Below are 11,546 nucleotides of genomic sequence, written 5' to 3'. Positions count from 1 at the left end.
GTTTCATTTCGACGGGGTTTTTACCGATCGGAAGGGAACGAGGGAAGAAAATTCTCTCCTTATAAAAGTTTCAGATAGTATTGTATTTTATTTCAAACAATTTTCCTATACATTTAGTCATAACCCTTGGCGAATACGAAATCCAATATATCGGCCATCTTAAATAATTATATGTGCGGGGAAATTACACTAAAGACAAAAATCGGGAATTCAAAGAGAAAGTAATTAATCTAAGAAGTCATTATGGGGCATTACAAAACAGGATTGAATCAATGATTTTTATACATTAATATTCATGCATCGTCTAGTCATCATGTATCAATATCGTATCCTTATTATTTAATTAGATCCTAACTCAAAGTAAAATGGCTCATTACTAAAATAATTTAAACTTTGAAAATCTTCAAAAATATTATTAATAATATTAGACATGTAACTTGTTTCATAAAAGTGCTTAGGTAATAGAGCGTTATACCTGGAATACTAGAACGTTCTGTGACTGGCACAGTGCGACTGCAGCCGAACTTAAACTTTCAACGATTTTTCACACGGTTCCGACAATTTACTAACAAAATCTTCTAAACAAAATTTCATCAGTATTCATTTTTCTACAAATTTTAATATATGAAATCTCGGAAACAAAATTTTTGTTATAAATAATTGAGGTCATTGGAATTCCTTTAATATTAACATATATTTTTGACTTTATAATATTATAGCTCATGCCGAGACGAATTCAACCACCTATTACACTATGACGTAATTTCATTCTTTCCTTTATCGACGGAAAGCTCTTTAAAACAAAAGAATGCGTAGAGAAAAAGGAAAGAAAATTTATATAGAATAAAGCGGTGTACGATTATTTAAATGCTTTGATGGTGCACACAAAGAGGAGAACTATTGTATAATTGTTAGAAAAAATATAACTTCTGATCGCATTACTTGCAAACGAAATATCGGTAATTTTACTTCTATTATCCAATCGTTTAAAAATTTGTATTTTCAAGTAATCACATTAACTCCGCGAGGTTCAATTGAAACACACTATCGCGATGCTCCCGGTCCGATAGAATGCTATCGCGATCACGTTTCTGTGTCATATCATGACGTTCTTGATTCGATCAAATATATATGTACGTGTTATGTACATCGAAGAATGCGGTCGTAAATGCGCGAGCATGCGACTGACCAAGACCGGACCGGAAACAGCAGAATAGCGTTTTTCGGGACTAAACGATCTCCCGGTGTCCGTATCGAGGGGAAACGAGCCGAGTTTGGTGGCTCAGCAAATGGCCCGATGACGTGCAACGTCTGTTAGCGGACCTGGGCCGGGGGTCTGTCCGTGCTCCCCAGTGGTGCCAGGTGCGATGGCCGAACGAACGGTATAACGATGTAACGGTGTAACGACGCGAACGGCTGCCGCATTGCCGATGTCGTGCCTGCCGTAACTACGGTACGCGGGGTACGTGTACCCTCGTGCACCCACGCTGCCGACCTCTGACTCTCTCAAGGGGTGGACGACTTATCGACCTGGTGCAAGTCAGGCCTACCACCTTTATCTCATCGGTACTCGAATCGCGAAATCTGGTACGCGAGTACTCGATCTCTCGCCGTACCGTTTTCTCCCTCGAGCTCTAGCACACACGTCATCCGGTCGAAGAGATCGATCTCGTGAAGCCGGCGGCGTGGCCGGTACCAGAGGAAGAACGCGCGCGAGACGCCCGAGGAGTTTTCGGGTATCGAAAGATCCAGAGTAGTCTCGTGCATTCTACTCCGCGGCGGTAGCCCGCGCCCCGAAGGGGGAGTACCTTCGCAGTGTTTGACGAGAGACCCTTGTCCTTCTAGGTCGTCTCTTAGAGTGTTAGCGAATCAGGCCGCGACCCCGCCATCGCCGTCGTCGACGACGACGTAGGCCGCGGACTCTGCGCTGGTGGTTGCGACGCGAAATTAGAACGTTGCATTCGTGAGGGTCGTCGCTGTCTCGCCCCCGTGCCCGTGCCGAGTCAGGCCATCAATAGGAATAATACGAGGAACCATGCGATGCGGCGGGCTCCGGCATAGGTAGACGCGAGTGTAACGACCTTACACCCCCGCAGGTAGCGAGATCGATGGGCTCCAACTCCGGGCAAAACCTCTCATCTACAGCTCCCACCGTGCTGTGCCGTGCTGTCGGCCGACTGCCTCGACCGTGCGCTGCCTTGCTATGCCTATGCTTATGCCTCTGCCTACTGCCGGCTGACTGTGGCTGGCTTGTCCCACTTTTCTATCACGTTTCACCACTACCAAGTACGAGTACTTTGGTTTGCGCCTTACGACCGCTATTCACCGGCTCGATGGCCGAACTTGCAGCCTTCCACAAATACAATAGTTCCGTTTCTAGGCTGCGATGATCGTTCGACCGGTCCGTGCTTTAATAACATCGAGAATAGGAAACACGATTGCGGGACAAAGGGGGGGTATCAATGAAAATCTATTCGAACAGTGTGCGACTTTCTATTTTATTTCTCTCTTTTGTTTTCTCTTTTTTTTCCAGCAGGAAATAATACGCTAATACTGGCTGCTCCGCGTGCACATTGATACGGCAAACACGTCACTAGGAAAACAAGTGCGTGTTTGCTTTAAAACGAGGACATGGCGTTTTAATAATCATCGAGTAGTCCGTGAAAGGTCGGCTTATTGTAAGGATGCCTTTATTTAAATGCATTGCGCATGTATAATAGTACGATCGCCTAGAAAACGTCTATAAAAAGTCCTCTCTAAGAATTTCATTCTATAAAAAGGGATCGCGCGTTTCCTGAAATTGTTCTTCCGTACGACGATATAGGCTGCACCGGGATCGATCGCAAAAGAAACATGTATAATTTAAATCACGTTGATCGCGTGATAGTTGATTTAAAATAGCGCGCGGAATTTCGAAAAAAGTGGATCCGACGAACGCACCAGCGTCGAATCGATTTATCGCGTGCAATATTCATAAATATAGAAGATAACATTTAATGGAATAAGATCATTTATCTCTGAAAGATTAAACTAAAATGCTATTTCTAGTGACAACGTTCGGCGCTGTCTATTTCCCCCACGAAATTCTATCCGCTCCCTAAATAACGCAGATATATAATTTTATGGTTTTACAGTGATTCGTTGGGACCGTAATTTTGGCGTGTAGTCGCTGCGCTTCTCAGCGTTCACGCAGATTAACTGCTAAAAAAAATTATCACATAATTCTAAATAAGACCCTACTATTTGTTTTCTCTTTTTTAAATGATCGGCTGTAACGTCGATACTTGCGTGCTTTAAAATTATCACATACGCGGGTTTCGACGAGTGGACAGTGTCTACATGTCCAAGTCAAATATTAAATCGTTTTTGAACTCCGCTTTGACCGTGTCCTTCGCGGTTCCCATCGAATTGTCGCCGTGGATCTCGTTGAACGCGTCCACGTCAACGTTGGCTTTTCGTTTCGCCATGAAACGGTTATCGGTCTCCCCCTTCTTGATCTCGATGTTAGCAGTTTTCGGTTGGGCCGTTTGTTTCTCTCGATTAAGTATAGGTTTCACAGTCTCGGAAGGCTCGCTGCTCTTCGTACTCGTCTTATATTTATCCCTCTCCTCCGTCTCCGAGTTCTCGCTTTCGCTCATTCGACGTTCGTGCGCGCGTTTCTTGTTCCGCAACTTCCGCTGGTTCTTCTTACGCTGACCAAGAATACTGGAATTCGATCTGAAAAATGAAACGAAACCTTACTTCTCGGAATCCGTTCTTCGCGTTCTACCCAGAACTGGGATAAATAGAATTATAAATAGTAAATAGATATTTTATTTTAGATCACGCATTTATTCTTATAAATAAAACTTTTTATTTGTTTGAAAGAATGTACTTTTACAAATTAAATATTTTATTTATTGTAACACATTTTTAAGGTAATATTTCAACTACTTTTATTTTATATGCAAATAGCTGTATTTAAGGAGGTAATTAATTTCATTTGCAAATATTATGACTTCTTACGTTATTTCGGTTTGCATTAATCTAATAACAATTTATTTTCAGGTTAAGGACTTTTTAAAGTATTTTATGCTTTATGTTATTAAAATTAAAAATATTTTATTGTTATTTATTTTCATGTGTTAGCTTTAGATTGCTAAAGTAAATTATTTTATTTCATGTTCTACGTTATAAAGCTAACATATTTAGTTCATGCTTCAGCTGTGGATTATTTTCTATTTGAAATACTATTTTATTTGAATCGTGAAGAACCTCTTATTATTTAAAATAGTATTTCAAATATTTCACTTATAAATATTACTCAGCTCTGGTTCTAGCTATGAATAATACCTAAATAATTGGCGGGACACGACGTCGTTGAATCGCACCGTCTTCTTTAGACTGGAACAGTCCGATTCGGAGTTGAAGTCTTGCACCGAGTCGTAATTGCAATCTATCGACGACATCGGGATTCCGTTTTCGTCGGCGCTCGACTCCGATACTGAACGCGAAAATTCGTGAGTGCGTCGCGACTTTAGAATACCTTTTGCGTATGTGCCCGCACTGCTAGAAAGACTATTACTTGGTAATTCGTCTCCGCTGCTCTCTGAAACAGATCTAGTTTTTGACATGGCGTGCCGCCGACTCTGTCGACGCTGCGTAGATTTTGTACTCTGTTTGATATCCTCCCGGTTATCTTCATCATCAGAATCGCATTGATTCGAACTAATACTAATCACGACACCGTCGTCCTCTACCTGCACCTCGATGGTGCGATCCTTATCAAGCTCGCCATCATCCTCCATCTCCTACAAGCAAATACGAATGAAGCAGTGTTCACAAATATGCGGACAAGTGTTCTATAATTATTAGGAACACGTTAACGCTTTGACTCAGATTTTGAAATAAATTTTTACGCTTATTTTCCTAATTTTAGGAAAATAATTGTAGGTGTGACAGTCAAAACGTTAAATCGACCAACCTACCGTCAATTCCTTCAGCTGATTCTTGAAAGACGTGGCAGTAGGGAAATCTTTCTCCTCCATGAACTCTTCGTCTATGCCGACGTAATATCTCGCCAGGTATTCTGTATCTTTCAAGGTAACGGTAAACACGACGTTGTTGTCCCACGGTTCGATAACGAGAGATTCAGGTTGCACGGCATCCTTGTATATTTTTAAACAAAACGAATAGTGCTGCGGAAAAAATCCGGCACCAACGGACGTTAACGTGACGTGTATACCTAAATTATTTTGCAAAATTCTATGGCGAATGGAATTCGGATCCACGTTCTTTACATTTACGGTGATGGCTAATTGATTATCGTATATATTACAAGTAAACGCTGGCAGTGAATACTTAATGCTAGGGTTTGTAAACGCGTCTGTGGTCTCTGTGCTACTAGTCCGTAGTCCGGTGTCACCGTAATACCCCACGTGTTCACTTTCCGCCCCTAATTTCGGACTCGCGAACACTGTCTCGCATTCTTCGACCAAGTTGTTGCTAGAATCCCGCGGTGGGCTCTGTTCCGAACAATCGTCGACGGAATCCGCGTCAAACTGCGGTATGGGACTCCCGTGATCGCTGTCAACACCGCTGTCTTCTCTAGTATCGGACACGGACGCTGTGGGTGGAATGACTGGCAGTGTAACAACCAACTTCTTGTACTTTGCGTCGAATTTCGCGTTTCCGTTGTCCGGGTCCACACGGTAGGGTAACGGAAGGTCTAACAAATACTTTGCGGGTTTCTCGCTTTTGATGCTCAAGAAACGCTCTTGTACATCCAGAGAGGCATCGGAGGCAGTTTTGAGCAGAGGTAAATCTATGTTGACGACGAGCCTCTTAGGCACTGTAGCATTCATCTTTGCATCTTTGCTGGTAGTAAAATCCTGCAGCTCTATGTCTGATTGGTGTTTAATGGAAAACTTTGGGGTAGCATACTTATTGCTAGAATCTTGGTTAGACTCTGTTTCGTCTTGGTAGTACGTGGTAGGTGGAGGCACGCGCTGGGGTTTCTCTTCTAACCTCTTGGATCGTTGCTCCCTCTTTTGATCGTAGTCTGCCATTAACTTTTGGTAGATTTCTGGCTCCATATCCAACTGTTCCTTCACAGGCTCCTTGGAGGGCTTCCTGATCACTGATGGCTGCGACACTCCCTTGTAATTCATCTTTGGAAATCTGAGATTCTTTCTGTCCAGTTTCACCTGAAGGGTCGATAAACGAATAATTAAAGGGGCTCTTGAGGGTTAGAAACATGGTGATTTGTTTCCCTTACCTGAAAGTTGCTCTCCACACCGTCCATGGCCGTGTTGTTGACAATCTCGCGGAATCGCGCGTTCTTCGACGCCAAATAGATGGTGTCAGGGTGGAAAACCACGTCGAAAACCATGCAACGTACATTCTTCTTGTCAAGGTCGTCCCGCGGCGGTATCAGCGTGTAAGGGATGGACCATTGCAAGCCCCGATGACCTTGCTCGTAGGAAGGTTGGCTACTCGGCCGTGCCACGATGTCACTCTTGCCGATGTTCAGGAAACATTTCCTGTTTCCATTCACGCTAGTTTTAATGACGTAACCAGGCTCCGGGTTAACGAACGTAACGTCGACGCCCCGTTCCTTCTCCAATTGTGTGATCTCCTTCTCGTAGAGCTTCCTATTTTCCGGATCAGTCACCTCCTCGGCGTACTCGATCAACAATTTCCGAAACTCCTCCTTTTTGAGACACTCGGTCAACGTGTTCAGCTCTTCCTTGGTCACCTCCAAGTCTTCCCAGTCTTTTCTACGTGTTTCGTACGCGTCCATCTTACGAAATGATGTCGTGTGTTTACAAATAAACTGATAGCTTATAGGTAGAAAGATCGCGAAGCTCGTCTGTACCACGTGGATGGCTGCGCCAACTACGCCGGCCGGTCGAACGACGGTCAAACGCGGAACTTACAAACGCCAAATGGCGTGCACGCCATCTCGTCCTCTATCGAACTGTCGGATGCCTCCCTTCCTTAGGCGAATTACCGGAAACCCCTAAACCGGACGACCAACTAAGGTTTCCTAGGGAACGAGCCCTTTGTTACGCGCCTGCCAGGTTCGATTGCCCTGCCCGCCGAGAAGACCGTCGGGTTCTCGGCTCGTCAGCGCATCGAAATTTTCGTCGCGCATAGTCGAAATGCCATTGAACCGATGCATCCGTGCTCCTCCTCGCCGTGCCCGCATCCGCGGTGCAGCGAAGGTCGACAGAAATCATCAGGCGGTCACGATTCCGATTCAGCTTCCTTTCACCGCGCTACTCGCTCTGCGTGCAGAACGTTTTGCATACACCGATGGGCTAATCGCGGGATCGATAAGCTCCGAGCGCTAATCAACTAATGAATGTTGGAGCACTGGTTAAATCGGGGTATACCGTATTCCCCGAAGAAGCGGTGCTGCGTCTTAAACGTCGTATAGGAATAATTGATTAGCGTTTCGGGCCGAGCGAAATCCCACGGATAATTAACCGTGCGTGGAGGCCGTTTCTCATTCGCGAGCGGGCAAACTCACGGCGGAAAAGCCGAGTTTCCCTTTTCGCGAATCTCACGCTCTTGGTGGGAGTTAAGGTGAAGATGTGGGGATCAAGCGGTACCGAGTCTCTGACCCACTGACATTCTCTTCAGTTTCTTCGTAGACACAAACGCCGATAATTCGTGACTGGGAAGTTCGATGTCGGTGATCGGGATCACTGGTCGATCGTTAACGAAAGGGAAAGGACAGCGGTCGCGCAACAGGATCCAGCGAAATCTTGCGTTGACATGCGTATAAACCGGAGATTTCTGACCAGTGTCGCAGTTTGCACGACAGTTCTGTTCGTCGTTCTCAGATCGAGACAGCCCGTCGAGTTCCCGAGCGAGCCGAAGAACCGCGCGGACACGCGTTCCTTGGAACAGCGACAGATCGATAAAGTTCAGGTGATTCGCTTTCATTTCGTTTAAGCAACATCGTTGTATCTTCGAGGGCTATTCTAATCTGGAACACGTACTGACTCGCTTTCATTTCGCTCGAGCGAGTTCGTTGCATCTTTAAGAGGTACTCTAGTTTAGAGCGCGTTCATCTTTCTTTTTTATAAAGAAACTACGCAAATTCTTGCATCGGCGTTTTTCTAACATAGTTGTTACGCTTTTAACAATATTTACACATTTTTACAACATGAAATAGTCAAAATTGATGGTAGTTCAGATCCTCCCTGCAGTCGTGCATCGAAAAGATGCCCTTATGGTTGTCATGGTTCCAGCCGTTCTATTTGTCTGAAATAAAAGAAAACAATATTATATAATATTAACAATATATATAACAATAAAAGACGAAATTAATAGATAATAGAAAAAAGGAAAAAGGAAGGAATGTGGTATGAAAGAAGTGGAAAAATGAAAATAACAGTAATAATAACAGTGAGTATTAATTAAATGATAATAGAAGAGAAAACAAAATTCTTATTTAGGTTGCATGTAATACAATAATGCATTTAGAAACATGTATTAAAGGTACACATGAAATATGAATGAAATCGATTAGTCAGATCTTGAGATATCATGACAATCAATCCAAAACGCATGGCATCGATAAAAACGCGTTCAAAGTTATCTTGTATTACTTAGATAAAAATCATACAGCTAATCTGTTAGCTTAATTGATCTGAATGCATCAGAATGTATTATGCTTTGTTTTTATTCTTTACGCATTATGTCACATTCTATAGCTAACAATTCGGTCAGATCTTTGAAATATTTCCGGTAGAAATATTTTCGAAATATACACTTAAAAATATACTTTAAGATATACTAACATATACTAATAAGAAAAAATTGATTTATTTTAAGCTTTTACACTAAAATAGCCTTTTAAGTTCAAAACGACAACGTTGAAACTCGTAAACTCTCGCGACGCGCCCGAGCATTTTTCGAAAACAGATCGCCCCGGTTCGAGACTGCAACGCGCTCGACGCAGTGAAAGTATGACGCGCGCGAAGGAGGATGTAATTGTTGGAAAGTGTTATTTTCCTACGCTGCGTCTGGAAAACTAGTTCGCTTGCAGCCGCGGACGATGTCAGGATCGGAATGCTCTCCGGTTGCGACGATCTCTGATACAATTTTTTGCGCAGACGTATCGATATGTCACGCCATCCCTCGCGGAGCTGGGTCCACGAAGAAGCGTGCCGAAAATGAACGCCGATATCCTGATGTTGACGAGGGTTCCTGACGCCGGAGCCGAGCTTCTGGTCCTCATCCTGCAGCGTCTGCAGGGATACAATGCTTTCAAACACATAAGATTGCCGCCGGGCGATCACAGGCTGCTGTCGTCTCTGAAAGAGGTAAAGCCGATGCCAGTAAGGAAAAACTCGCATAAATTTCATCGGCGCGCGCGTCGATGGCTTGGGAATCGAACGCTTACGGTATCGTTGCGGAATCGTTGTGGAATCATTATGGAATCCTTCGAACGTCGTCCTAAATAACGACGCTCTTCGAGGTAGCGAAGTTAGCGTCGATTCAACGGCGAACGTTAACGCCGCGGGCATGAATCACCAGCTGATTCATTGATCGCATAAATCTGCGGCTGGTTTAATCACGGTATGGTCGTTGCACTTTGCGTTCGCGTCAAACTCGGTTTTCGGTGTTGCAATCGAAGTTGCACCAGGCTCCCCCGCTTTCATTAAAGCGACAGGGAGCGAGAACTCCTATTTGGAGCATACCTGCCCGTTACGTTGGCTGGGCGAACAACGTCGCCACAGTCAATAAATATTAAAAGATTCAATGTATTTGGAGTACGGCAATCAATCATCCTGACGGTTTGCTGCCCGTATAGACGTTCTCGGTTGCCCCGGCAAATAACGATCTCATGCAACGAGGCGAGCAGTGGTTACCGAGCGTTTCGCAGTCGATCGCAGAGATTAATACCGACCCTAATCCAATAACACAACCCCATGAATTTAGCCCTGTCGGTGTTGTCCGACGACACTGCTGATTCTCGCAGGCATGGTTCAACCCTTAGCTGCTGCAAATTAAATATTAGAACTTACGTAACCAGTATCGGCGGTCTCAGATATCGCTGCTATTTGAAAAGTGTCGATTAAAAAATCAAATTAGTTCTTCTCGCTTTTCACATCAATGTTATAGGGGTTTAAGTTCGCTTGAGCAGAGACAAGTGTATTAAAAGCGTATTTTTCTATAATTTTATGGATAAGATTTGACTGCCAATAATAGTTAAGCCTGAAAATGGTATCGTTCGCAGGAGCTGTTAGTGGAAGAGATCACGAACATAATGAGACAGGAAGCGATTCCTTTGAGCTTCGACGGCGACGTGAGATTCTTGAACTTCTCGAAATTCGGTCGGCAGCCACCGTCCTTTATTGCTCTCGTGAGAAATCCTCTGCGCGTTCGAAACTTGCTGAGGTAAAAATAGTTGCGCCACCGCTGCGTTAACGGCCCAAACAGTATCGCGTATTAATCTTTTCGGTTAACAGGTACCGCGAAAGACGAAAAGAAGCAGGACTCGAGAGCAGAGCTATTCCGACGTTCTGCGGACAAGATCCACGATGCACGTAAGTTCTAATAAAAGCACGCGGTGTTCTTCGCGTTCTAAAGGCATGAGAATAATGGCAAGCGAAATCCGATTTAACGCCGCCTGGTTCGTTTATCTCCGTAACGTCGCGAAATGTGTGATTTGTAGAGCGATAAACAACAAGTGGGCATTGCAGCGGGCCAAAGCAAATATTATCGAATGGTATCCAGTCGTCGGTATCCTGGATTGCATGGAGCAATCGATAAACGTATTGGAACAAAAATTTCCATACTTTTTCCGCGGTGCTAGGCAAATTTACAAACAGATCCGTAAGTAAACAGGAAGCGATTCGTTGTTCGATAGTTTCGATTCTAATTCTTCTGGTCTTCGATGTCTAGAACCAAGAAAGAAGCTCGTTTCCGATGCGTCGTACTCGTTAGGGTCACGACTAAGAGATAATTTATCGAAACTCTTCGAGGACGAGATAGAATTGTATCAGTGGCTAAAATTTCGACTTTTCAACGAAACGCTGAAGAGTGTTACGGCCACTTGATATCTACAGATACCTATACCATAAAAGGATAGTTACGAAATCGCACCAAAGATAATTTTTTATTACGTCTACTACGATAAGTTTCAATCGACTAGAGTAGTAATAAAAAAAATGTTTATTAAATAAATAAATGTCGCAGGATATTCCTGCTTAGTACAGCAAAAAGTTGCTTTCTAGGCTTTAAAATAAAATGTCTTCGCATTAAGTTAATAGAATAACCACGACTGCAAGAAAAGTGTCTAAAAAACAAATTGTGTATTAATGCACGACGCTTTCAACTGCAAATATTTTTATTAAATAATTACGAGAATTTTCGCTAAAGTGGATTTTTAAAATAATTCCTGAACATCCTATAACATCTCCCTGTAGTGTCGTTCGAACTTCGTTCATTTTTCAACGCGATCTCTAATTTGTTTACAAACTTAAATTATTCTATTATAAAATACGATCTTCCAGTTACAATTTGAACCATAAAAGTTGATAAACTTG

At 43.4% G+C, this 11,546-nt stretch overlaps 2 protein-coding genes across 3 annotated transcripts; one reads left to right on the top strand and one right to left on the bottom strand.

The window, feature by feature from the left end:
• Nucleotides 1-2,489: 2,489 nt before the first annotated feature.
• On the bottom strand, nucleotides 2,490-6,818 carry Nop17l (PIH1 domain-containing protein Nop17-like). 2 transcript variants are annotated; one of them, XM_078176762.1, is made up of 5 exons: nucleotides 6,257-6,818; nucleotides 4,968-6,185; nucleotides 4,565-4,790; nucleotides 4,333-4,483; nucleotides 2,490-3,717 (listed from the first exon to the last, which is right to left on the bottom strand). In XM_078176762.1, the coding sequence occupies exons 1-5, from the start codon at nucleotides 6,779-6,781 to the stop codon at nucleotides 3,336-3,338; spliced, it is 2,502 nt and encodes an 833-aa protein (XP_078032888.1). In that variant the 5' UTR covers nucleotides 6,782-6,818; the 3' UTR covers nucleotides 2,490-3,335. The 2 variants fall into 2 exon arrangements, with proteins under 2 accessions (XP_078032888.1, XP_078032887.1); XM_078176761.1 differs by having other exon boundaries at nucleotides 4,333-4,790.
• An 833-nt stretch (nucleotides 6,819-7,651) lies between these two features.
• LOC144467524 (uronyl 2-sulfotransferase) lies at nucleotides 7,652-11,269 on the top strand. The gene is made up of 6 exons (XM_078176358.1): nucleotides 7,652-7,917; nucleotides 9,108-9,317; nucleotides 10,235-10,395; nucleotides 10,467-10,544; nucleotides 10,673-10,833; nucleotides 10,903-11,269. Exons 1-6 carry the CDS (start codon nucleotides 7,762-7,764, stop codon nucleotides 11,055-11,057), a joined length of 921 nt encoding a protein of 306 aa, XP_078032484.1. The 5' UTR covers nucleotides 7,652-7,761; the 3' UTR covers nucleotides 11,058-11,269.
• Nucleotides 11,270-11,546: the final 277 nt, after the last annotated feature.

Source organism: Augochlora pura, chromosome 3, assembly GCF_028453695.1.
Source record: "Augochlora pura isolate Apur16 chromosome 3, APUR_v2.2.1, whole genome shotgun sequence".
Classification (NCBI taxonomy): domain Eukaryota; kingdom Metazoa; phylum Arthropoda; class Insecta; order Hymenoptera; family Halictidae; genus Augochlora; species Augochlora pura.
Note: the sequence above shows the minus strand (reverse complement) of the source record. Positions and strands in the feature narration are given on the sequence as shown.

Coding starts and splice junctions, on each gene's coding strand:
- Nop17l (XM_078176761.1), bottom strand. CDS start 6,781: ATGGACGCGTACGAAACACGTAGAAAAGACTGGGAAGACTTGGAGGTG. Junction 6,186..6,256: donor GTGTGGAGAGCAACTTTCAG/GTAAGGGAAACA, acceptor TCGACCCTTCAG/GTGAAACTGGACAGAAAGAA. Junction 4,791..4,967: donor ATCAGCTGAAGGAATTGACG/GTAGGTTGGTCG, acceptor ATTTGCTTGTAG/GAGATGGAGGATGATGGCGA.
- LOC144467524 (XM_078176358.1), top strand. CDS start 7,762: ATGCGTATAAACCGGAGATTTCTGACCAGTGTCGCAGTTTGCACGACA. Junction 10,396..10,466: donor CGCGTTCGAAACTTGCTGAG/GTAAAAATAGTT, acceptor TTCGGTTAACAG/GTACCGCGAAAGACGAAAAG. Junction 10,834..10,902: donor GCAAATTTACAAACAGATCC/GTAAGTAAACAG, acceptor TTCGATGTCTAG/AACCAAGAAAGAAGCTCGTT.